The sequence below is a fragment of the Apaloderma vittatum genome, unplaced genomic scaffold (genome assembly GCF_000703405.1).
Source record: "Apaloderma vittatum isolate BGI_N311 unplaced genomic scaffold, ASM70340v1 scaffold14446, whole genome shotgun sequence".
Classification (NCBI taxonomy): domain Eukaryota; kingdom Metazoa; phylum Chordata; class Aves; order Trogoniformes; family Trogonidae; genus Apaloderma; species Apaloderma vittatum.
In genome coordinates this window covers 18,879-43,710 of record NW_009720139.1, presented here as the reverse complement: position 1 = coordinate 43,710, position 24,832 = coordinate 18,879, and the positions used below count along the sequence as shown (strand labels likewise).

The following is a 24,832-nucleotide window of genomic DNA, read 5'->3' as shown; positions in this document are numbered from 1 at the left end:
AAGAGTGACGTTTCTGAGTCTTTCAGCAGGGCAGAGTATGTTGCCTTTGTAGCTTTCCCACTAATGTTTTCAAGTGTGAAATGATTTACCTTAATGTGAAAGTCCATTTTCGACTATCTCTGCTACTGCTTAGTGAAGATTTAGGGAGTGGAAAATGATGGCTGAATTCAAAGTATGTTTTAAATGTAATTGCAACTGTGGATGTATTTCAGTATTTTAATTTTAGCCAGAGACATTATGTGCAGATTTGATGTAAATTGCTTCTCAGGAACTCTTACAAAACCTTTGCTTTAGGACTGTTAAGACTAGATGGTTTTCATTTGTACTTCTCATTTGTAGTTTTTAGAGGGATTTTTCCTAAAAAATAGTCTGAAGCTGCAGTTTTTCATGATGATTTTGTCAGACATGGCACTTAAATTTCTAGTGTATACCTGAAGTAGCTGCAATTTTTTAAATAAATGAATAGGAAAACCAGTTTTACTACAGAATTTGTTCCGTCACTTTTTGATGTACTGTAAACAATGCACAAAGGTTGAGCCACATAAAGTGTTGGTTCTAAAATTGGTTTTCATTATACATTGTGACTGAATCGTGTACAAAGGCATAGTGTCCTCTGAAGAGCTTGTTTGATCAGGTTCACCTGAATCTGGCTGCATGCTAGCCCTGGCCTTCACTTCCAAGTGTTTTTGAATTGCTGTAAGTCTTTGTTTTCTTAGGGTAGCCTTTAGCATGCTCCTCTCTGGTTGGTAGCTTGTGTTACAGCAGGAAGTGTTTAGAATGATTTCTGTGATGGTTTCCTCATATTTTTGTGAATCTGTGTCAGGCTGCATAAGAAAGAACATGACACTGTCATGCAGTATTTATTTCATAGCTATAGTGATTAGTCATACAATGGATGTATCCAAAAGCTACCAACCCTTTGTGCTGGAAAGGTTATCTTGCCATTCTTTTCCTCTCCGTGATTATTGCCTTGTCACTGGGATGGGATGAGGAACTTGAAGTAAAAGGCTATAGTCGTGGTAGTGCTTGGAGTAGTCATCTGTGAAGCTGTTGGAAGTGCTAAATCCCCAACCCTTCCCTTACCCACACAAGCATCTTTGCACTCTGTGAACCTTGTAGAGAAAAGGGTGGTGCCTCAGGGGCAGCAGATTCTTCCTCTCCTCAGCAGAAACCACTGAAGGCTGTATCAGATTTCCAAGCTTCCAGCTAGGCACTTCCATGCCAAAATGTCCTGTAAAGATCCACACAAGGGGCGTAAGTCCCTTCACTGCTTTATAAAATGATAGTTTTCAGGCTACAAGTCTTTTTGAAATGTTTTATGTTGTGAAGTGTCACTGAGCTGTCACAGCCTGTCTTCTAACTCCTTTGCTGCCTCTTAGGATTTCATAGAGTCATCCGTGGCACTTTTTCAGTCTGATGATGAAGATGGGAAATCATTAGACATCACCAATGAAGAAATCCCTGATTTGGAGCAGGCTGGGTTTGGCCCAGAGACAAGATCAATTCTTGTGAGAAGTGGAGTGTAAGTCTACTGAAATACACGGGTGGAAGTATTTGCACATTTAGGTTTGGGTAAATGCTTTGAGAGAATGTATTTCACATGGTACAGGTGGTAAACTTTGGGAGATATCATAGTTTGAGTTCACCTCACCAGTAGCAAGAGCTACACAGCTGCCTGCTCACCCCCATCCCTCTCTCGTTCGGGAGGAGAAGGGAGAAAATTTACCAAAAAAAGGCCCAAGGATTGAGATTAGAACAGCGAGGGCTCATTCACCATTTATGCTCAGGTGCAAAAACCAGAATAGACTTTGGGGAAAAAACATCAATTTAATTTACCACCACCAGTTTAACCAAATCAACTAGCTCAGAGTAAGATAATGAAATTAAAAATAAATACAACCTGATGTTAAATATACTCCCCGCTCTCACTCCTGCCTGGCCGTGGCCAGAGGCAGGTCTGATTTTTACCTGGCCTGGGAGAGGCTCTGGAAGTTTTGCAAAGAGCCACCCACCTTAGCGCTCCCCTCGCTACCAAAAAATCCCACCATACACAAACCCATGACAGGAGAGAGCAATGTTTCTTTCAGTTTCTTTGGTAAATGGAAGAAAAACAATCTTAGTTTTCTCTAAATCTCATGCCTCCACCGTGATTTGGATCTGGGTATTCTTGTTACTAGAGAAAGCTTGTGACTTTCCTCCAGAGGTTACACAGACTGTAATTTCACGACCCAGAGGCTTTGCAGTAATGCTGAAGAGGGATTTTAGGTATACTAAGAACGGGGATACCTTTTGGGACAGGTGGCACCTGTATGGAAAAGATAAGCTGTGCCTTATTTGTAGTAAAGTCAGGCACTGAAAAGTAAAATCGCTGTTAGGGAGCTATTTAAACTAAAAGCAGAAGGTTAAACTGACAAGTGTGGAAGAGCACCTGGCTCAAGCTGATACCTGCTTGTCAGATGGACTTATCAAGAAAACTCCAAATAAAATTGTTCTGTTTAGCACAGTAATATTTACATAGGAAAATGTGATATTTTAAATTTCTTTTTAATATCCTTCTCCAGGTGGGTTGCATATCAACAGAAGTATTTCTGTGGAGAGCAGTATGTATTGGAGAAAGGAAGATATAAATGTTTCTTTGACTGGGGAGGATCTAGTAAAATCATCATGTCAATTCGACCTGTTAAGTTGGTGAGTTACCAGAACTTGGTAAGGGGAAAACTGAAAAGAAATGAGACACTTGAAGTTAAGAGCAAACAATAATGTTATAATTTGGGTATGCTGTTTAATCAATTTGTCTATTTACTTGGAAACAATTTCAAGACCTTTATGAATGGCATAATGAGTCTATTCAGGATGGGGACTGAAATGGGTGCTCTGGATCTTTCTGTCTGTTGAGAAAATTGTCAGGGAAACTTCTTTCTGGCAGACTGCGTTCATGGAAGTAGTAACCTGGCCTGGAAAGATTAATTTGACTTAACATAGTAATTTAAAATGTCTAATTGATAATGGATACAAAAATACTTGAGAATTTATCTGGCCCATATTATTGTTGTATAACAGAGGTCTCGTTTATATTTTTTTCTTATTTTTATGCTGAAATATTTGTCATACACTGAATAATGACAAGAAATATTTTTAAGCCATTATTAAATCTGAGGTGGTGCAACTTTCCCAAACAGATTAGTGCTAGAACTGTCAACACCCTAATGCAAAGCAAAGACAATTTTCAGTAATGAGTATGTAATAAATGATACTATTGTACTGAAAAGAGGAAAGAAAAACGTAACCTTATTTTGAAAAGTATGTGTTGAGAGAGGTGTCTTCTGTTGGTTTTTATTCTTTTTTCAAGAAATAGACTCAAAATAAGTGCAGAGACATTTACATGGACTTTAATCCGCATTATGCGAACTAATTAATGCTGATACAAGTTTTCTGGGTGAAAGGTGCTTAACAGTCAGGCAGATGATCGTGAGCTTACAGGCAGCTGATGGCAGAGGCTGGGCAAGAGAATTGTGCCAAGAGCCTGGGAAGCGTGTTTTTCTCTGCTCTTGAGCTCATGATCAACAAATTTCAGGAACTTTTCTTCTAGAAAATTAATTGTAGTTAATTCTACTTATTTATATGCATGTGTATATATGTTTATTATTGCAGGAACCACTTGGAATGAATGAGCCTCCACATCTGGTATGTTGACATTATGTAATAGTCTTTAGTACTAAAGTGAATTTAATAATTAAATACAGGTAATGTTGAATGTCTTACTTTGTTACTTCAGATGATACCTCAGTATTATCATCTCCATATAGCAGACCACTGATGGAGGAAGCTGGTAGATGTATGAAGGTTAAGTTTGCTAATGTTCTGCTCTTTGCTTTATTCCAGATCATACCCTTTAGTATTCTGTCACCAAAAATGCGATTGGTTCAGTAGATTTTGAGTGATTCTCCATAGCTATTTATTTTCCTCTTCTTTCCTTCCTGTTTCTGGAGACTCGCTCTCACGTGCATTCATCCTTCTCTTTGTGACTTTTTTTTCCCATTGTTTTGCATTGTATCTAGTTTGTCACTATCTTGTTCACATATGAGGTGAAGAAGAAAGTATAAACTGCAGGAAATTGGGTTGCACTCCTCAAACCTGCATATTCATCAACAGGGGAAGTTGAGTTTTTTAATCTTGTGTGCTGGTAGCTCTGCTTTTCCTAGTCTCCCGAGCATGTATAGCTGCTTCTGAAGGAGCAGGTACCACTTGCTCTGTGCTTCCCTTTTCCTCACAGTAACGGACGACCTTAAGTGAATGCATCCTGACCCCAGTCTATGATAAATCTCTTCTACAATACATTCTGACAATTTTCCTGAAAATTGTATCTAACTTGGTGACAACCTACAAAGAGAAAGCTATCCCTTATAATTCACTTTTGGTCTCATGAATGAGTTAGTTTACGGTTTTGCACTTCTGATACTTATGTTAGAGGATTATGTTCAATTACTGTACCCTTGTGATATCTCTCTAAAACAAAACCCTCCTCAAAGTGGTTGTGCTCACAACCAAGTGTGGTCTGTGTCTCCCTCAATGTTCTGTCCCAACAAGGCTTTCCTCCCTTCTTGCTTTGGTTGTTTGATTTCTCTTTTTCTGTCCTGGAGTGTGCTGCTAGCATGGGTGATGATCTAAGTGGCTATATTTCTCTCTCTCTGACTTGCTTTTAGTTAAGCAAACTTGGAAAACTTTATTCCAAGAAACATGACATTTTTTCAGATAAAAAAGACTTCAGAGCTCAATGGTTCTGTGTCAGAAAACTTAAGTATTTTGTCATCTGGACATGATTTTGCTCTTTCTTGCTTGGATGGATATAATAGCTCTAAGTGCATAGGAAGTACATACATTGTTTTACATAACAGGTTGACCACACCTTTCTTTTTCTCCAAGTATTCTAGTTCTAGAGTTTTATGATTAACCCAGGACTACAGGAAATGTTTCCTGTTTGAAGAAATTGGTGTATTATTTTAGTCTTAAACACTGATTTCCTGCCAAACCTATTCATATGGCAGCTTGAGGCCAAATCCAAAGACTTGCAAGTATGTTCACAGTAAGGCCTTGATAAATGATACCAGATAAAATAACCATCTTGGAGGAAACTGGTGGGATCCAAATAGTTGAAGGCAATTTTCCGTCCATCTTCAACTTTTCTGTTTCAGGATCTCCCAAAAGCTATATTCTTTGGCTGCTTTAATGCAGTCTTGCAGACCAGTAAGATAAAGTTAAACCTTTGAAGTTTCAATAAATTGTCCTTTACAGTCTTTTTATATTCCATAATATGTGAAAAAAAAAAATGTGTGTGTATATACACAGTCACTTTTAAATACTGACGTTACTAGATTGTGTTTTGCCTTTTCTGTTCTCTAATAGCAGTCTTAACATCATCCGTAAAAAATACTATCCTGATTTATCACAACCCTGATTTTTATAGAATTTGCCCTGAAGCTAGGGAAGGAAGAACATAATTCATATTGCTACAGTTCTTTTAGGAGGGGAAATATTTTAAGTAAGTTTTTATGGGAAAACATTTAATCACTTATCCTAAGTAAAAGATGATATTTCGGATACCTATAAAGAATTTCCCATTCTGAGTTAGAATGCAACAGTTTCTTAGTTTGGAAATTCAAAGTGCCCTGTGTAAGAGCTGACAAATCCTTAAGTATCCTAATGTTTGACCCTTGTACAACTCATACACTGGTTATTTTGAATGATTATACGTTCTCCCACCTTTAATAAACATATGTCTGAGCTAAGGGAACTGTTTCCATTGTCTGCAGGACAGTGTGTCTTGTTTTAAATTCCGCTTTCAATTGCTTGTCAGAAATTGAAAAGCAACTACATTTTCTTAAATTTCTCGGTAACTCCCTGACCTTTTCCTCCTGCCAGGCTCTCTAATAAATAAAGTACATATAACGTAAGAATGATTGGAATCACCAACTCCAAAAAAGCTATTAATTTTATTTATTAAAAGTAAAATTTGGTTTTGCCCAGCAAGAACAAAGCCTCTTTCAACAGCAGCTGATTTCCAGATGATTTAGGAAGCAGAGATAATTGTTGTGATAACTTGGATTTGTATTTTAATATGCTGTCCGTTGACTTTTTAGGAAGCGAAACCTCATATAGTAGTGTGAAACCCTGACAAAGTAGAGATGGCTGCAGTTTGAGACTAATTGCAGATAGGAATTGGTACTTCACCCCAGCTTCAGTCAAATTAAGATCGTCATTCATTAGTAGATATATCCTTTATGAAAATGAGCTACAGATCTTTTCTAAAAGCCTTGGATAGCATCTGGTCCGTGAAAGAAAGACAGTCTATATATACATTCCTGTACAAAGAGCTTTGAGATAAGTGGTAGAAAATACTATGTAATTACAGCCGAAATAGATGCTTTGTGACATAGCAGTGCAATTATATTTACAGAAAAATCAGCTACATTTTTTTTCATTATATTGTAGCTGACTTGTGTTCTCCAATTTGCAATTACAGCATGCAAGGCCAGATTTATCCTTTCTTGTTCTTTCTAACAGGAAATATATTCATTTCTTTTAAAAACATAGACTGAGCTTTTCCATAAACCCATTTGCTGATACTTGTGTTTGGCCTTCTTGCTCTATACTGGCAAAAACATTTGATTTCTTTTCTTTGGCAGGAAGCTAGGCCAACTTGGAGCATGAGGGGGGAAGTAGGTCTTGCAACAGCCATCGTGTTTTTCTTCCATTACAGAATATGAGCTGTTTTCTTGATACAATTGAATTTTTCTTTTTTTTTTTCCAGCCTCTCTTTCAGGCTTTAAAGTGAAATTCACTTCAGTTGCACAATGGTGGTCCAGGGGTAAAGAATTCTAGACAACTTTGCTATACATAGTAGGCTATGACCTAGTACTGTTTTTTTTCCTTTTTTTTTTCTCTTTAACACTTTCGGCCTCCCTGCTTTTTCAGGGTGAATTGATCTCATCTTAATGGTGGGCTATGGTTCAGTGTGGCTTGAAGTTCTTCACCATGACATGTGAAAACAGCTTAGCTGAACTTGAGAAGTTCATGGTGCATCTTACAGGCTGCACCCAGTCCCCACACAAATTCTTCTGCTGGTTCTTAAATGAGAAACTACCTGTGATCCCTGTGGTCACAAAAGATTTCAAGGCACTTTGTCAACAGTAGTCCTGTATCTTGTGACCACTGCTTCACCATCTTGTTGAACGTCTTTGGAACGCTGGATTGCCAAGCTGTAGCAAGAGTTAACTGCAGTTCAGAGGTACTTCGGATGGAAAACAACATCCTTCAGGCCTAGCCCTCTCTTTTTCTCTGGGCCCTCTCCTGCTTGATACCAGTGCCTTAGCATCACTGGGGAGCATCCTGTACTGGGCCTAGAGACCATGAAACACTTGATCTTTCTAAAGATAAAGCAGCTGCAGAAATGCAAAAGATTCCTTAAATAAGAACTCGTTCTATCATGTCTTTGTGAATTGAATGGATAGTTCTCTAAAAGCACAGCTATCTCTGTTACATTAATTATAATGTATCCGTTTACCTTCTAGTCATTGGTTTTGTTCTGTTTTGTTCTTGTAGCTCAAAGCTTTCAGTAATACACATTTCCAAGGAACATGTATAGATTTCACAGCAGAAGTTTCTGATTTTACATCATTCATACCATGTTCATTTAAGGTTCTTCGGGGATGGTAAGTCTGTTGTTTTACATGCCACCATTTTAAGCAATACATAAGTTGTTTTAAACACTACTAAATTTCAGACAGATGAAAGTGCATAACACATGCCCATCATACTCCATCATGTCTTAGACCCTCTGTCTTGCAGTGCATCTCAGTAACTGTCATCCTGTTATTGGGTAGCATGCATTTGGCTTTCCCTGTGGAGTATTTGCACAATTACTGTAATTCCTTTTTTAACTCCAGTTAGAATTTATTCCAGATTTTGAGAACTCGGTACAGTAGAAGTGCCTGCATTCCACTCACGTCGTTTGGAACTGAGAATTCTGTACCACATGATTTGATTTTGCTGCTTTGATTACTTTGTCGCATAGCCTTTCAGGTCACCTTACTTTTAAGCTTAATTTTTAAGAGTAAGCAAATTTTTTTAGTCCTTATTTCCTTAGCAAATACTAAATCTTCGAAAAAACTTAAAGTTAATAAGCCGCTAGAGCAGCTAATCTTTTTTGTTACATTATTCTTGCAGTTGGCTCCTGTATTACCAAGGGGAAATTACTGACAATCACTGTGTGCTGGAAGAAGGCCTCTATGTTGACCTCAGTTCCTGTGGCTGCCCAACTGCTACAATCAAATCCCTCAAGCCTATTCAATATGTAAGGACTTTATTGAAAAAAAAAAATGTTTTGGAACTCTTTTCATAGTCGGATGTCTGAAGCAAGTGCTTGCATTAAGCAACCTCCCGCTTAGGGAAGAGAGTGAAGTTTGTTTTCTTGGCTTAAGGGATTTTTTGGATCAGAAACAAGCCAGGCTGTGTGCATGCCTGCACAGGGTCAGTGGTAGGCACTCAAAGTTACTCTGTTTTGTATAAGTTGCATTGGTTGGCGTTTTTCTGACTGGTCTTTATAATACAACTCAGCAAGCTTAGTACGCAGTGAGACATTTTGTCTAAAGTGGTGTAATATATGACACCTGTGGCCTGTGAGCTGTGAACAACACATCAGACTGTCCAGTCCAAAGCTCAGGTGGCCATGAGATGGTGACTTCTGAGGTACATGGCAAGTACTTACTACACATGCATATAATGTTCGAGTTGTTTTGGGGCCATGTTGGTTGTACTACCTAACCAAGCACACAGCTTGCAGTCAAGTGACCTATTGTAGCAGTAAGGTGAGATACAAGGCCCTCTATGGCCAGGAGATTGCACAGGAAGGCATTGTACTATCCAGTACAAGATAGATACAGCCTTTTGTACATCCTGTTGTAAATCTACACACAGGAGTTATGACGCTGGAGTCTGTGCCTTTGTCACGTATCTTGGTATGCTCCTGTGCAAGGATATCAAAGATAAGCTGGCCATAATGCTGTCAGTAGAAGAGAAGCAAGTGGCTGCTCTCCTCACTCCTCTGTAGCACTGACTTCTCCAAAACTTCCCTAATCACAGAACACAAGGTTTATGTGATGTACCCTTCAAAGTACCTCCTGGGAAACTAGACTTTAAAGATTAGTTAGTTCAGTTTTCTTCAAGTATTAAATATTTTTTCATTTTTGAATAGATAAAAACATACAAGCCCAAAAAAACCCTCACCCAAACACCAAAAGTCATGGGCATGGTGGGAAGATGTACAACTCGAGTTTGCGTGCTGGTCTTTTCACTAGGTTACATAAATACAGTGACTTCAGTGGGACTATGACTTCACACCTGCCAAGGGTCTGGTTTTCAGATTAAAGATCTCCTTCTCACGTTAGGCTTTTGGACTCTGCTAAATTAGAATGACGTTCTGACACAGAATGGCAGATCTCGTCCAAATCCCTCAGCCTGCAATCTCACAGGGAAGTAACTATGCAGTTTGGCATAATAGGAAGCTACTGGCAGCCCTTGATTACCAAGGGCCAAGCCCTGGGAGAAGTGTGTTTGGCAGGCTCTGTGTGGGAAGCTTACACACATCTTCCTGTACTTTGTAAGTGGCATGCACCTCTTAGTTCAGTTCCTCCCTTGCCAATAGGAGCCCTCGCATTTCACAAAATCGAGGTGCTAAATGGCGTAAAATGCTATTGAGCCACACCTGTTTTATAAATAGAAATTCCCTCATCGGCCCCTAACACATTGTGTGTGCTCGTGGCACGAGGCCGTGCTCAGGGGCATTGTGGAGCACAGACGTGACGTTCAGCACGCAGCAGTAAGGTTGGTCAGTGGTCAGAAACAGCCGTAGTTAATTCTGTGCATTGTCCGTGGCGTGCTGCTCTTGGAACAGAGCCCTTTTTATTACAAGTTATTTCTGTTAGCTCATTCAAGAGAGCAGCAAGCATATTCCCAAGGGCGCTTGTTGTACGGCTTTATTGAATTCAGTTGTGACGTGGAGAACCCCTTCCATTATTCAGCTTTAAACACCAGCCCAATTTCAGACCTGAGGTGTGTATCTCAATAGCTTGTGTGTGAGAGGGAGAATATTTAACCCCGACACCAGGCCCTGAACATGCATTATCTCCTGCTCTCCCTTAAGCGAGATGCGTATTTGCTGCAACTAACTGTCGGAAGAACTCTCACGCCGCAGGGAGCCGTGTGTTGCTTCGTTGTGTGAGGTTTCTGCCTCCCAGATGTTGACTAGAAGTAGAGGCCCATGTGTGGCACTCATGAAGGAGGAAAAATCATATGCTTTTAGCAGTACTGAGGACTTGTATAAGGCTAGCTCGTTACCAGCCTTTGAAAACAGTCCAAGTCCATTGACTGGCGTAGGCGTGGGCCAGCTGTATATTTTGGGAGTAGATTGCTTCAGCCAGTCCTTTGGGATAGGAGAACAAATCTGCTGGAGGAAATGGGGACACAAGATGTGGGTGTGACCTTTCTGATTTGCAGTATCGCAACGATAACTGTATGTTACCTTGATTTGTACAGCTGAGTGAAGTCCCAGTTCTGGGCCTTTATGTGCAGGATGTCTGTAAGTATATAGATTATTTTTGTGGGGCAAACTCCAGTGAGGCATAGCAGTCAACGCAGGCCACTGACACCTGTGGAGTGTGCAGCTTGGATGGACCAATTCACACTGATTTCTGCATCTGATCCTCAACCATGATGCCTTTTCTGTTGTTATCTGTTCTGGTAACTAAAAGGAACATCTGGCAACATCTTTGCTATTGCATGTGGCAGTAGCTTCAGTGTAGCTTTTGAGTTTTTGCTTAAAATCTGTAACAAGGGGGCTTTTGGATGTTGTCAGCTGCCACAAGGTTTCTCTTCTGCCACGAGGAGAATTTGAGGATTAAAGTTACGTATTTGTAGTACTCCTTAATGTATGGGCCTGCTTTTGTGACCTGATGGAACAGCTCTGTAAGGTGGCAGTGAGATCTTTGCGATTGAAGTAACTGTAATGCCTTAAGTTATGTGTAACAGCTAAGAACTTCTGCAAAGTCTTGACTGACTTTTTTTTAAAAAAATAAATCAACCATTGAAGATAACGAAAAGATTTGAGGAAATAGTTTGTTCACTGGAAAGTGCAGCTTTGATGTAAACAAAATATTTGCAAACAAATTGGGCAAGTGTTTTAAATGAAGAAATGAGGAATTATTTTTTTTTAGGAAAGCAAATGTTTGAGTTTTCAGTTTAAAAACTGCCAGAAATATAATTTGCTTCTTTAAGAGCTTAAATACATAACAAAATGAAAAATCTCTTTCTAAATTAAAATAGAAAAAAATCCAAAACTTTCAGCGCAATGCAGAAAGAACTTGGATAAGAAACAGGCTCAGGCTATTGATTGGTGTGATTTCTTCACTAGATTGGCTGGCTTGTGTTCTAACCTTTGGCTCTTAGAGGGATGTTTTATGGGGTCTCTGCTGAAAAGTGAAGTTGCCGTCACTTAAGTGTGACGTGCCACCCCCACTCCCTCCACACACACACACACCCCCATTTCTCAAGAAATTCAAATTAACACGTTTCCGCTTGGGTTATTTCTCCATTTTTTAGGCATTAGCAGCATAGAGGAATTACGCGTGTCTTTTTTCGACTGGTTGCTGAGGAAGTAGCAAAGCAAAAGTTAGGCAGGTTCATAAGGAAAGTGAGGAAGGTATCATTCCCAGGAACCTCTCTCCCATCTTGGCTTATTCTCCGAGGCATACAGTACTCAAACTAAATCTTTAGGAGGCCCTACCTGTATTTTTCCTCTGCTGTTCCTTTTCGCTCAGACTGGACTGTTTTGGTCTTGTGGGAGCATTTAGGAAAAGCTATTGGCTAACGAGAGGGTACAAAGAAGGAACAAAGAATATCTGCACCTTGTTAATGAGAAAATAATGTTGGTATTCTTGAAGGAAGAATAGCATTGCAATACCCATGATTAATCTAGGTTGCATATTGAATAACGATGTGTGGCATGACCTCTTCCCTTCTGAAAAGGGGAATGCTTTTGAAAGACCAGTGAGACTTCACTATTTCCTAAGTGGGGAAAATATGCTAAAAAGGAAATCTCACAGAAACAGATTTCTTTAATTAGAAGATGTTCTTACAGCGAGGAGGTCAATTCTAATACTGCCTTTTCTCAGGCATGTTGTTTTGTCAAACCCCCCGTAATATTTGGTGTGACTTACATGGATTGTTGCAGCAAGCAATTAGTTTTCCTTCTAAAATATGGAATTCAACCCTGAAGTTAAGCCAGTCTCTCATAGTTTGTAAAAACAAAACTGAGATCTGCGTTGTAGGTTGTGCAGCACTTCCCTTTTTTCCTTCTGAGGCATTCTTATTCTTGCTCTGATCAGTTGTGATAGTTCCTGTATTTCTATAATGATTATGTTTTCCAAGTTAACTACAGGTGTTAACTAGTCTTCCAAGCATTCCTGTGAGGGAAATGATTAAATCAGGCACAAAAATTGATCGCTGTTTCCCAGGGCCAGGCAATGAGTCATTTTGTATCACTGGGAGTGACTGTGGGTGTTCCTGTAGTCCAGGTCCGTGATCCTCTCCCTCAGCCAGGCGTCCTCCCACACTGGAGGGAGTAGCCAGGTCAGCACAGCTTCGGTAAAGACAGTTGTAAATGACAAGTTAGCCAAGAGTGAAGAGTAAAGGTTTTTCCAAGGATGTTGTAACACAGCTGTGGAGCCTCCTCCAGCTCATGCTCTGGCAAATGCTGATTGCATGGCAACAGGTCAGCAGGGATGTGAAGTGGAGAGACATACCAAACCTTCCGATGACTGGATGACAGGCATGCCTTTATAAGGCTTTCCTGTCAAAGTTTGTAAAAATCTGACTTTACCACACAAAAAAAAAAACCTGCAAGGGAAAATACAGTTTGAGCTCAACTCCTCTCTAAAGGGCTGTGTTAGTAAGAGTTTGCACAAAATTCATAACAAAAAGTTCTCTGCATATTATCTGTAGCTAAAATTTTGCTTGTTTTTTTTTATAAGCACACGTGCAGATTCACTTGTGCACTCATTTTTCAGCTGTAGCACTTTTACTTAGCTTCCTTGTGTCTGTACACTGTTGGCTTTTCAGTAGGTCAAGCATCTAAGCCTTGCACTGCAAACGAAAGGCATTTGAAAGGAGGCTGATCTTGCACTGATCTTTGTTTAGTATCAAACACTTCAGGCTTATGTTACGTTCTTTTTCTGAGATGGCAAAGCATAAAGTTCTACTCTGAATTGTGAAAAACCTGTGGTGCACAGCTTCTCTCAATTGAAAAAAAAACAGTGAAATTCGTTGAAGGAAAAGTCTGAGCTGAGTTGAACTGTGCAAGAGATTTTTAGTGCGTTGATTTCCGTGGTTTACTTTTCAGCCTCTGGAATCACACCATGGGGAGGGGAAAAGCTGTATCATTTTCATGGCATCATGTGCTGTATTAGCTGTAGGCTACCACACCTGTTAAGTAAAGACTGTCACTGTATTTAACAATTCACAAGGCTGCTTATATCTTGAAGTGCTATGTAAATATAGCCTTCCTTAAACACTGGCCTCTCTCATATACGAAATCTGTTTGACTTTCTTCTGGGACCCTGGCATCAAAAATCAAGCAAAACCTCTTGAAACTTTATTGGTGCTGGTTTAAGCAAGGCAGTGAGTTCCTTAATGCACAAAGATCAGGTTAAGTAATTATTTAGTGCTTTGTGGTTATTGCAGTTGGCAAGCTTTCCCCAAAGGATGGCATTTCAGGTTTTTTTCCTTGAAATAACTAGGAAAGGAAGCTAAGGTAATCCTGACCTAGCCATGGCAAGGATTTGCCAATTGTGGGTAAATGTAGATGTTTTTAACTTGCCCTTCAAAACTGGGGACCAGGGTCCACCTAAAGCAACTCCACCATCTGAGGTTGCCCCCGCTTGTATTCTCTGCCCAGTTTCCCTTACTCTGTCTGGCGTTCCTCCCTGACCTGTCAGCATTTGGCCTTGATGGTAAAAGCTGACCGTGTCAGTCTCATGCTTACCTATCAATGATGACCCTTCAGCTGGAAAATGGCTGAAAATGCACCGCAGCATTCTGCAAAGAAGGGCGGGAGTGAGGTCACACAGAATCACAGAGTGTTCGGGTTTGGAAGAGACCTTAAAAGATCATCTAGTCCAGGCCCCCTGCCAGAGCAGGATCACTTACAGTAGGTCACATAGGAACGCGTCCAGGCAGGTTTTGAATGTCTCCAGAGAAGGAGAATGAGATGCCTCTGTGGTAAGTGTTAACAGCGTAGCCTCAAAACCTTGTTTTTTACTGTTGGTAGTTTCCATGGAGCTATGAAAACAAAATCAGAGAAAAAAGCCAGGCCAAGTCACTGCTGCCAGCTATTGGTGTGAAATGGTATACATAAAGTGAGTAATCAACTCGTTGCTCTATATATGGTTATGGAAAGACAAGAGCTTCAGTGCTTGAGACAGCAGCATGTTTTCTGTGCTTCGCCGCTGTGCCAAGATGAGTGGAGTCCTGCTGAGTCCTCACTGGGGGGGTGGCATCAGTCCTTGTGATCGGCGCTGGGCTGGTTGTGTGTGTGCGTGTGTGTGTGCCATAGATGCAGTGTCGGCTGTACCAGCGCGCTGGGACTCTGAGCAACTGGACGGGGCTTTCTCGGGCTCGTTGAGTTCAAACAGTCTCAGCCTACGTGAGAGCTGGAGTCGTTTCAATTGACATCACCAATTCGCTGATTCTTGGTGTATAAGTGGATATGCCAGATCAGATGACTTGCCCATCTAGTACAGCATCCCTGTCTCTTAATACATTGAATATTACGACAGCGCAATAAATTTTAGGCTTTACTAACAGTATCCAACAGCTAGCACACCAAATGGTGTTCCCCATGCTTACTAGTGCATTTGTGAAAATTTTCTCTGTTGGACCAGTTCTGGATGTGGCTTCTGGTCTCCACTCAGGTGAACACCAGTGCCAAGGAAGTAGACTTGCAGACTGGAGTGTGATGATACCACCTTGCTGAGCAAAGCAACCTGAGAAATAGCTGCCTGCATTAGATCTGCTGGTCTAGATTTCAGAGTAAGCCTTTAGACACACAGTATATCAGTTTGACCCATCTCATTCAGCAGAAGGCAGGGGGTAGAGCTGACATTCCCAAATAAAAACCTTATTAGTTTTAATCTACTGTTTTGTAGAAAAAGAAGTGCAGTGGGCTTTAAAAATCTCTCCTGGTGAATGACTCCAGGCTCTTCTTTAAAGGTCTCAGCAAACTCCCGGTCTGTGCAGTATTACATGAGTTACATTGTCCCTGCACTGGCTGGCAGAGGAAAACAATTTCTCTGAGGCAGGATTTGAACCAGCTACATACCAAGTGCACTGAGTCAGCACCAGTAAATTTGTAAGCCCTGAATCACCACTGAGTTCTTCAGAGACAGTTCACTACATGTGCCTCTGCAAACGTCGAAGTTAAGTTCTCTTAATTACTCAGTGCCTGTGTCAACTTTAATTCAAGATTTTTGTTTCATTCATTCCACCTGAGGCCATGTCTTAGCTGCAGAAGAAATCCTACCTTTTCCACATCCAGCTATCTCAGGGTAACATCTCCTAAGAACAAGGTGACATCCCTGGAGAGGCTGCTAATTGAAGCAGTTATTCAGACCAATTCCCTCTTCCTTTCCCAAACTAGAAATTACAAGTGCATAACAGTTCTGGTTGTGATACTTCCCTTATGGTTTTGGGTTAAAAATGTTGAAAAATCGCACAAGTGTTCCTCGCGCTAAGGCACAGACTTTGTGTATTTAAATCTGTTCCGTCTGTGCTTTTCTGCTGATCTTATGGCTGTGTCACATTTGCGTGTAAACTGATTTTTTTATTGCTTTCATTGGCAATCTCTCGACCATAGAACAGAACATAAAGTGAAATATGTTTCAATTCTACATGAGATTGAAAGGGTTACTAATTACACTATTGCTTCAAGATTGTCGAAAGAATACCAGGAATATCTGTTGAAAGCATTGAGAACTTTTGAGTTCTGACATTTTTAACTTTTTTCAGTTTGTAGATCCCGAAGATTTTTCCCATGAGCCACTGCTAATTGAAAGTCTGTGGACAACAGACTTGTGATTTGTCTCACTACTTCAGATGCAATCTGCACATCACTCTGAAAACTACTGCTGGAACCTGTTCTGCCAATAAATAAACTGGATTTATGAAAAGAAATCAAAGCCCTAACGATACAAATCAAATCAAAAAGGGATCTTTCAAATGCAGAGATGCCTCTGCTTCTCAAAGCAACTCGCTGTGTCTGGCCTGTGTCAGTGCAGCACTGTACTCCGATGACAAAGCCACTGATAAATCCCGCGTGTTTCAGCTCTGTGTGCTTTGTTGGTGGATGTACATTTATTTTTCCTTGCTATTACATTTGCTGAGGGAGCATGATCTAACCCGAAAGCATGTGGAAATTAAACAGAAGTGGGCAAATGCACTTATCGTGCCTAACAACTGAAGTTAGACTATTCTTAGTAACATTTGGCTTTTTTTTCCTCCTTCCTCTCCCCCCTTCAGGTTTTTGCTGAGCCCTCTGTAAGTCTGTTTGCTCTGGAATGCTGCAAGGGAAGAGAGCTGCATTTCAGCGGACCTGTCAATTCTGTTTTGAGTGAGGACCTTCATTTTTACACTCAGTCTGTATGGGTGAGAAGTGGATTGTAAGTATAGAAGAAATACTTGTGTCAGTTTTGCATTATAGGAGCTGATACTTAGCCTGCATTTTCTCCCAATTACTGCCTTATTTCATAGGATGTATTTTACATTGAAATGATATAAAATCCTAAAATGCACTTGAATGCTAGATCCATGTTTTGTGGCAGGACCTAAAATGAACAAAAACTCTGGACAGAGGGTGTATTTCACACTGTAAAATTGTCCTTTTATCCCTATGCAGTAATGAACAATAGAGCCTGTTGTTCAAACCAGGAACCGAAAGCAAGTAAGTTTTGATTGCTGACTTATAAAGACAGGTCGAGTAAACTCAGACTGCCTTTATTAACAGCCTGTAAAATACCAGCTATAAACTGCAGTGATTTAACTTAAACCACTGCAGGGGTTCAGTGAAACTTGACATGCTGATCAGCTGCCAAAGAGGCAGCAACTTCCGAGAGAAGCTCTGGGTGGATCTGACAGCCGGAACAGCAGTTGGCTTTTGTTGTTAGTTTACTCCCGTCTCCCTGTGAGTGTGAGCACACAGCCAGGGTCTTCTGTGAAAATCATCCTACATCTGCAGAAGTGACCCTTCTAACATCTTCCGCATCTCTCTCCTTTTGGAGAAACTCTGAAGTTTTCTGTCTTGGTGAGGATTTGAGCCTCGACATAGTCAGCAGCAAGAAATAAATTGCAGTCTCATTCTGCAACTGAGACTGACTGGAAACTGCGGTTCTTCCAATGTGACACGTGTCCTGTGTTTAACCTTCTCCCCACCTTTCTCACATAGACAAGTCTGTCATTTTCTTGAGAGTTCTTATGGGATGCCACAAAACATGCAAAATTTTAACTAATTGGGCAAGGAATTAGTATAGACGGTTCATGGCTTAGCTATATCTCTGTTATGGTTTTTACAATGAATTTGTCATATGTATCAACTCCGTTACCACCTAGAAGTCAAAACCTTTCTACAGATATCTGTGGTAACACTGCTGAGTGCTCTTTTGATTTTTTGAGGTTGGCACAAAGGCTAGGCCTAACCTAGCTAGAGCTCCAGAGCACCAGGCACTATTTTCTTTCAGGAAGCTCACACAGGAATGTCTTGAAATGTTGGCTAAGGATTGAATCTCTCTTTAAGAGCGGTCAGTAGCTGTTGATTTTAGCTGTGGGCCCATAGTCAATATAAGCTTCCCCATTTCACTATAAATTCTAGTTTCTACCATCTGTGCCACTTCCATCCCAAGCCCTTGCTGAAAATACAGAGGGTGATCATCTGCTGTGCTCGTGTCTTGGGGTCCCCCTGGTGAGCATGGCAAGCAGCTGCCCTTTAAGGCTGAGAACAGTAGGCATGCATTCACTGTGACCTGTGCTAGTTTGGAGGAGGAAAAGCCTTCTTTGGGAGGAACACCTGACTCATTTCTGGTGGGAGTGTGTAAATCTTCATGCCTCTGTAGAGGTGTTACAGTCTAAAGCGTGTCCTGTTGGGGAACGTCTCTTTATGAGCTTTCTCTGCCCTCTCATCAGGGGTGTGGAACTGGAAATTAAATTGCCTTGCCCATGCAGCTGGCCATAGAGAAAGGGTGATGGCTTTGGGAGCACACAGCAGAAAAACACAGCAGAGTGAGCACAACATTCCAGCCCCTTCCCCATCTTCATTTCTGAGTATCCAAGCCAGGTTAGGTGGTTCCCTGTCTCTGGGAAGGGCCAGGGCAGAATGGCTGGGCTTCCTCTGAGCTCCTTAGGGTGCTCCCCGAGAAACAGACCTCCCCAGCCTGTCCCCACCCCACTCTGCTGATGAGGAGCCTAAAGGTTGAAGGTGTCAGGTGATCATGGGAATGTCCTAGAGGATTGTTTGCCTTCTCTGTGACCAAGAGTTCAGGAAGGTGGATTTAGAGGTATTTTGGCTCCTTGCCCCAAAGCTTACCATCAGCTTTAAACAAATGACACAGATTAATGTAAACATATCGATGGCATTTTGCTGCCAGTCTTCGGTACAAAGACCCTTCCTGAACCAAGGGACCACCTTGGTGAGAAATGGCACAAGCCTGGACTGGTGTTTGGCAGAGGGGGCTGAGGGACTCCAAGGCATGGGAAAGATGGCACAGTGCAGGCTGTGGTTCTGCGTGAGAGCCGAGATGAGTTTTGTCAGTGTCACTGAATGCCAGAAGCCCAGCCTGGTTCCATGTGGCTATTACTGTATCAGTCTTTCCCCTCCCTGTTTCCTATAAATGTCTGGTTTTAAACTACATTTCAAATGAGACTCTCCTATGCTCCAAGAACAACGCTAACAGTTGGCTTGATAGAAGGCGTTGCAAGAGAAGTCAGGAATGCATTAGAAGTGTAAGGAACACACAGTGGTGGTCAGGCTGCTCTGAATACCTGTGGAGGGGCATGGGACTTAATTTGAAGAAACAGTGATACAGCCTCATTAGGAGGCAATTCCCCACTGGCACCGTTAGCCTCCAAGGAGCACTGAGCAAGGCTGGTTGGCAGGTGCTTCAATTTAAGAGCAATGCGGTAAATTACACGTGCTGTGAGCACTGCTTGTGGATGTTTTCCCACTGACTTGCAGCCATCCCTCCTGTTTTTGGCAGCTGACATGTAAAACAGGTAACAGTGGGGAAACCAGTATTTGTTTTGTGTTGGGCTGAGTTAATGAGTTGAGCATTTAGGATTCGCTGTCCACACAGCAGTGCCCTACTGATACAAATAAAACCACCCTGTAGTCCTGAGGCTGCAAGGAGCATTTACGGAGCAGATGCCTGGAGATAACATGGGATCTGCATGTGCCGGTGCTTTAACTCTGTTCAAGGATTCAGCCATGTCCACGTCTCACATATATTCACTACAGGGACGTATGTTAAATATCGTATAGGTTTTGGAGTATTAAGTATTTCTTACGTTTTTTCAGACTAGTGGAATAGCTACAAAAAGCTTCAACTGTGACAAAAGAAAATATTGGCCTAGATCCTCTCATAATTAATAGATACAGCCCAGCAAAACTGCAAGTCGGGCAGCCTGGTGTCTGGCTCCTGGTTTCTTAACGTGTGCCCACGGAAACCTGCATGGTTGCCATCTGAGTTCATGAAAAGGTTCTTCTATTTGTGGGAAAAAATTGGGGGGGGCAGGGGGAGGACAGTCTATGGAGTTCACACATTTCCAGCAGACAGAAAACTGGTCTTAAATTAGACAGAAAACAGTTAAACCACTGAGATGGGGGTGGCATTTTGTGGCACAGTAATAGAGGTTTGACATTAGCACTTCTTTAGGAAGAGGTTTGGGGGCTTTTGAGGGTGCAGTCCTGAACACAAGCGTGTAGTTTAGCTTTGCTGTGGTTAAACACGTGGACTTCCATGTTCTGTTTTCTGTGTCCAGGTGGATTGCGTACGAGGGATGCAATTTTTTAGGAAAGCAGATTCTGCTGGAGCCGGGTGAGATTTCAAACTGGAATGAACACAGTGGCTGGAAAGGAATTGGCTCCCTTCGTCCTTTGAAGCAGGTACTGTAGGACTGTATGAGGACAACTATGGGGTTTTTTGGGACAGGGATTTGTGCAAAAGTATCAGCTCTACCAGTAAGTATAATGGTGTGCATTGTACTTCCTAAATCAGGCCAAATGATGACAGCCAGAAGGACCTACTGGAAGATTACCGAAGCAGAAAATTCCTCCGATGACAGTTATTGAGATCTATATTAGGCTCCTAAAGGGAAATAATTCCTAGTTTCTTGGAGCCAAGTTTTGTTTTTCTGAATAGCTCATTAGCGTGTTCTGTAGATGCTCTATTTTTACATTTTTGCCACATAACAATAATGAGAAAACCAATTTTTCATTGGCTTGTTTCATAATTAACATAAATGGAAGCAAGAGCAAATTTTATTCTGCTGTAGCTTGAATTTCCAAAAGAAGCAAAATTATGCAGTCCCACCATTTTCCCCCTCTGCCTCACTCCAAATAACACCTATTTCAGTGTCATTCAAAGACTCGGGTCTCAAAACCGCAAAGTTCTTAGGAGCTTTGTGAAAGTTAGAGAAGCAAGACTGAGATAACCACTCTCATTCCAGGAAAAAGCAGGTACGATTCTACTTCTCGGCCTTTCCAGCACAGGTGAGGTCACCAGTGACACATACAAGCTCCAACCCAGTGGAAGGCTCATGTCTCCACAGTAGGAAAAGGACAGGGGAGAGTGGCAGGGAACGTGACCAGTAATTCCACTGGAAAAGAGTTTTTGTCAGTTCTGCTTCTCACAGAACAACTTGTTTCTACAAACGCTGCTTTATTTTTAAACACTGGATTCAACTTGCAATGAACAATAATCATCTTTAGCATCCGTCCCTTCCCCCCATCCTTCCCTGAAAAGTAAAGGACTTGTTGTTTTTCCCCCCCAATGATTTATTAGTCCAAGAAGTTGACAGCTCCCTGGAATTCTCTGGAAGTGTTAACTACCCCAGGATTCCAATTTGGCTGTGTTCTTGCAAATAATAATAATGAAAATAATTTGTGCTGATCTTAAAAACAGAATTCTTTCTTCAGCCAGCAATCTGAAGAGCTTTTGTATTTGGCAGCATCCTTTTTTACACTGCGAGTACTGTTAGGAGGCCGACTTCAGCTGCTTTGCTGGGACTTTTGCATTTGGGGTTTGTGTGATTTTTTTTTTTATTTTATTTTGGTTTTGTTTAGTTTTTATTCTTGCAAACTGAGGGCTTCCTCGAGTTTGTGCAGTCAGCTGCCTGTGCTTGACACTTCTGTGAGCATATGGTCTTTTTTTCTGCGACTGCACTGCTTCATGTTTCTTCCTTCCGGCTCCATTACAAATTACAAAACGGATCAAGTCCACCAGTGTCAGAGGTAGTACAAGAACAAGCAAAACATTTGAAAGACATGCAAAATGAGACACAAAAGTTCTGCTCAGCGACTTCAGAATGCAATCCTTGTAAAAAATAACTATACGTTATGCTGATACACATTAGTTTATGGAAGCTTGGTGGGACAGAGGCTTTTTTATCTGTACCTTAGCATTTGTTTTAATGTGGGGGAAAAAAAAAAAAAAGGAGCTGGGATTTCCACATAGCTGCCCTTTATAACTCACTGCTCTTTAGTTGTGCCAGAACCAAAGAATAACAGTGCAAAAGCTCGACCCCTGTAGCAGCTCCTCATTTTTTTGAGTAAACAGGAATACCAAGCCAGGACCCTGTTATCCTTGTACGTTCAAAAGCAGTGGTGTCACTTCTCTGCTGTATAGTCCCGTTAGTGGGGGCTGAAGTTGCTGGATCTGTGACTCAGTAAGTTTTGTGTCCTGAGAACAAAAAGCGTGTGGAGTACAGCTCATTTACTGGCTGTGGAATGAGTGAAATGTGCTGACCTAGAGATATTTGCACATCACAGGAATTCATGCTATAGACATAAATATATCTTAAAAAAAAAACAAACCCCAAATTATCTGCCTATGAAAAACACTACTGCTGCCCATGTTAACAAAAAAATTACTGAATGCCCTCGTCTGAAACTTAGACTTTAGAAAACTGGTATAAAAGACGGAGGACAGGTATTCTCACATTGACTTTCTTCAGCTCTGTGTTATAACAACTCTTTCCGTTCACGCCATTTCAGCCAGCAGTGTACCTCAGAGTGAAGAACCGAGCCCACGGTAAATATCTGACGGTCACTGGAAGCCTGGCAGATATAAGAGCAACATCGGTGTGTGCATCCCCGTATAACGGGAAGAATACCCAGATCTGGCACTACTGTCGTGGACTCTTCAAATCCAAGGTGAGTTTCCAGGTGCTGGAAGGTGGGTGGGTTGGATCTCCTCATGTCTCTTCTCCTTCTCTTCTTGCGTTATACTGTAGGCTAACATTAACACCAGGGTAGCTTTTGGCCTCTCCCAGAGGTCAAAAAATACCAGAGAAACCTGGTTGTGTCTGAAGTCACAAGTTTAAGTTTTTTGCTGCTGAAGTGTTAAGAATTTCTCTAAGAAGTGATATGCAAAGAAAGTGATTTTGTTTAATGCTGCCCTCCATAGCCTGTTATTAATATAAAAAGCTGACGATTTAACATGAGAAACACCTGAAGTAAGGAAGACCCCCACCTCTGATCAAGTAGCTGCTCAGTTGCCGAAATCATCTGTTCCCAGGCTGCTCACGGGGTCTGTCACCAGCTGGAGCATGATTGCTGCAGTACTGCTCGGTGTCAGGCACAAACCTGATGCTTTTATGGCCTGAATCTCACTTCTCTTCTTGCGTCCCAGGCTAACAACGCCTGCCTGGATGTCATCGGTGGCAGAGATGTGCCTGGGGCTAAAGTCGCACTCTGGGCAGAACATGGGAAGGACCGGCAAAAGTGGAGACTCAGTGAGGATGGAACCATCAGTTCATACCTCAGCGACCAACTGGTGCTTGATATTAAAGGTATTTTTATATATATAAAAAACCCCACACAACTAAACCTAGTATGTTCTAAATGCATTTTATGATTAACGTTAATTGCCATATTCCACTTCTTTTTGTACTTAAGGTTGAATACTGAATCCCACCTTTCCTGTTAGGTTTATGTCCAGTTGCTTGACAATGGGACAAGAAACAACACGGCAGGGGGGAACCTGACTCTTTTGATCCCAGAGGTTTAGTCTGATCACATGAACTCTTCTACTTGTGATTGTTCAGTAGCGCTAGTCACAGAAGTAGTAGTAGTCACAGTAGTAGTAGTGCAAGTCACAGAGGACAAAAATAGCGAAGGAAATTCAAGGATGGAGTAGGTGTGGCTCCAAAAGGGAAAAGCACTTGCCCTAATGTTTTCAGGCTGGTTAAAATTGTCATTGCTTAAGTCCTAGTCCTCCTAATTATCCATCGTGGTAGAACTGCCTCACTGGAGAATGCCCGGCTGCTGGTGCTAGAGTTTTATTCCCTGGGAAAGGTTGTGAGGCAGTGGCTGATTATGAGGCTGGGGGGCTCTACAGTGCTGTCTTCTCAGAGGAAAGGTCTAAGTAAAGTAATTAATAGCCTGACACCCCTGCAAAGCTCAGAGACCAGGGTAAGGGCATGTCCCACAGCTGAAGCCATCAACCTTTTCAGTCAAAGTCCTACCAGCTGTTACTGCAGCTCACACTTACTGATAATGTATTCCCAGCCCCATGGTACTGAATTAATAGAGCATTCCTGGCTTCTGGAACTAAGGCATGTAATCACCATTCCTAATTCATAAAGTTACTACTAATCCACTGAATGCAGCTGTTGATACTGATGGCAGCTCTTTACAGTAGCAGAGAGATGTGCTGCCTAGGTACCTTGCAAGGCAGGTCAAGGACAACAGAAAAGACTTCTTCAAATACATTGCAGATAAAACTAATACTAATAAAACTAATACCTCTGAATGAGGTGGGTGCCCTGGTGACAGAGGACACAGGGCAGAGTTACTGAATGAGGATGAGGGAACAAACTGCAGTCAGCAAATTGCTGATGGCACTAAATTGGGAGGAGGGGCTGACACAGACAGGCTGACTTAGACAGGCTGGAGGGCTGGGAGTAATTTTTATGAAACTCAACAAGGGCAAGTGTAGAGTCTTGCACCAGGGAAAGAACAACCTCATGCGCCAGTATAGGTTGGAGTCTGACCTGTTGGAGAGCAGTGCAGGGGACAGGGACCTGGGGGTTCTGGTGTGCAGCAGGATGCCCATGAGCCAGCAATGTGCCCTCGTGGCCAAGAAGGCCAGTGGCGTCCGGGGGTGTGTTAGAAGGGGAGTAGCTAGTAGGTCGAGACAGATCCTCCTGCCCCTCTGCTCTGCCCTGGTGAGGCCACATCTGGAATATTGTGTCCAGTTCTGGGCCCCTGAGCTCAAGAGAGACAGGGAACTGCTGGAGAGAGTCCAGCGCAGAGCCACAAAGATGCTGAAGGGAGCGGAACATCTCCCTTATGAGGAAAGGCTGAAGGACCTTGGAGAAGCTTGGAGAAGAGGAGGCTGAGGGGTGATGTCTGTAAATGTGTAAAGGGTGTCAGGGGGACGGAGCCAGGCTCTTCCCAGGGATTTTCAGTAACAGGACAAGGGGTAATGGCTGCAAGCAGGAACACAGGAGGGTCCACAAA

The 24,832-nt window shown here is 41.8% G+C and overlaps 1 protein-coding gene across 1 annotated transcript in view; it reads left to right on the top strand.

The window, feature by feature from the left end:
• Positions 1-24,832, top strand: part of CRYBG3 (beta-gamma crystallin domain containing 3) — a gene marked incomplete at its 5' end in the record, with an annotated part of 62,404 nt that overhangs the window by 36,668 nt on the left and 904 nt on the right. Inside the window, 9 exons of the mRNA XM_009870918.1 lie at positions 1,380-1,522; positions 2,562-2,688; positions 3,652-3,684; positions 7,600-7,709; positions 8,224-8,350; positions 16,624-16,763; positions 20,131-20,254; positions 22,364-22,522; positions 23,001-23,160. Of these exons, the coding sequence (XP_009869220.1) occupies positions 1,380-1,522; positions 2,562-2,688; positions 3,652-3,684; positions 7,600-7,709; positions 8,224-8,350; positions 16,624-16,763; positions 20,131-20,254; positions 22,364-22,522; positions 23,001-23,160 (1,123 nt within the window). The remainder of the gene's footprint in view (positions 1-1,379; positions 1,523-2,561; positions 2,689-3,651; positions 3,685-7,599; positions 7,710-8,223; positions 8,351-16,623; positions 16,764-20,130; positions 20,255-22,363; positions 22,523-23,000; positions 23,161-24,832) is intronic.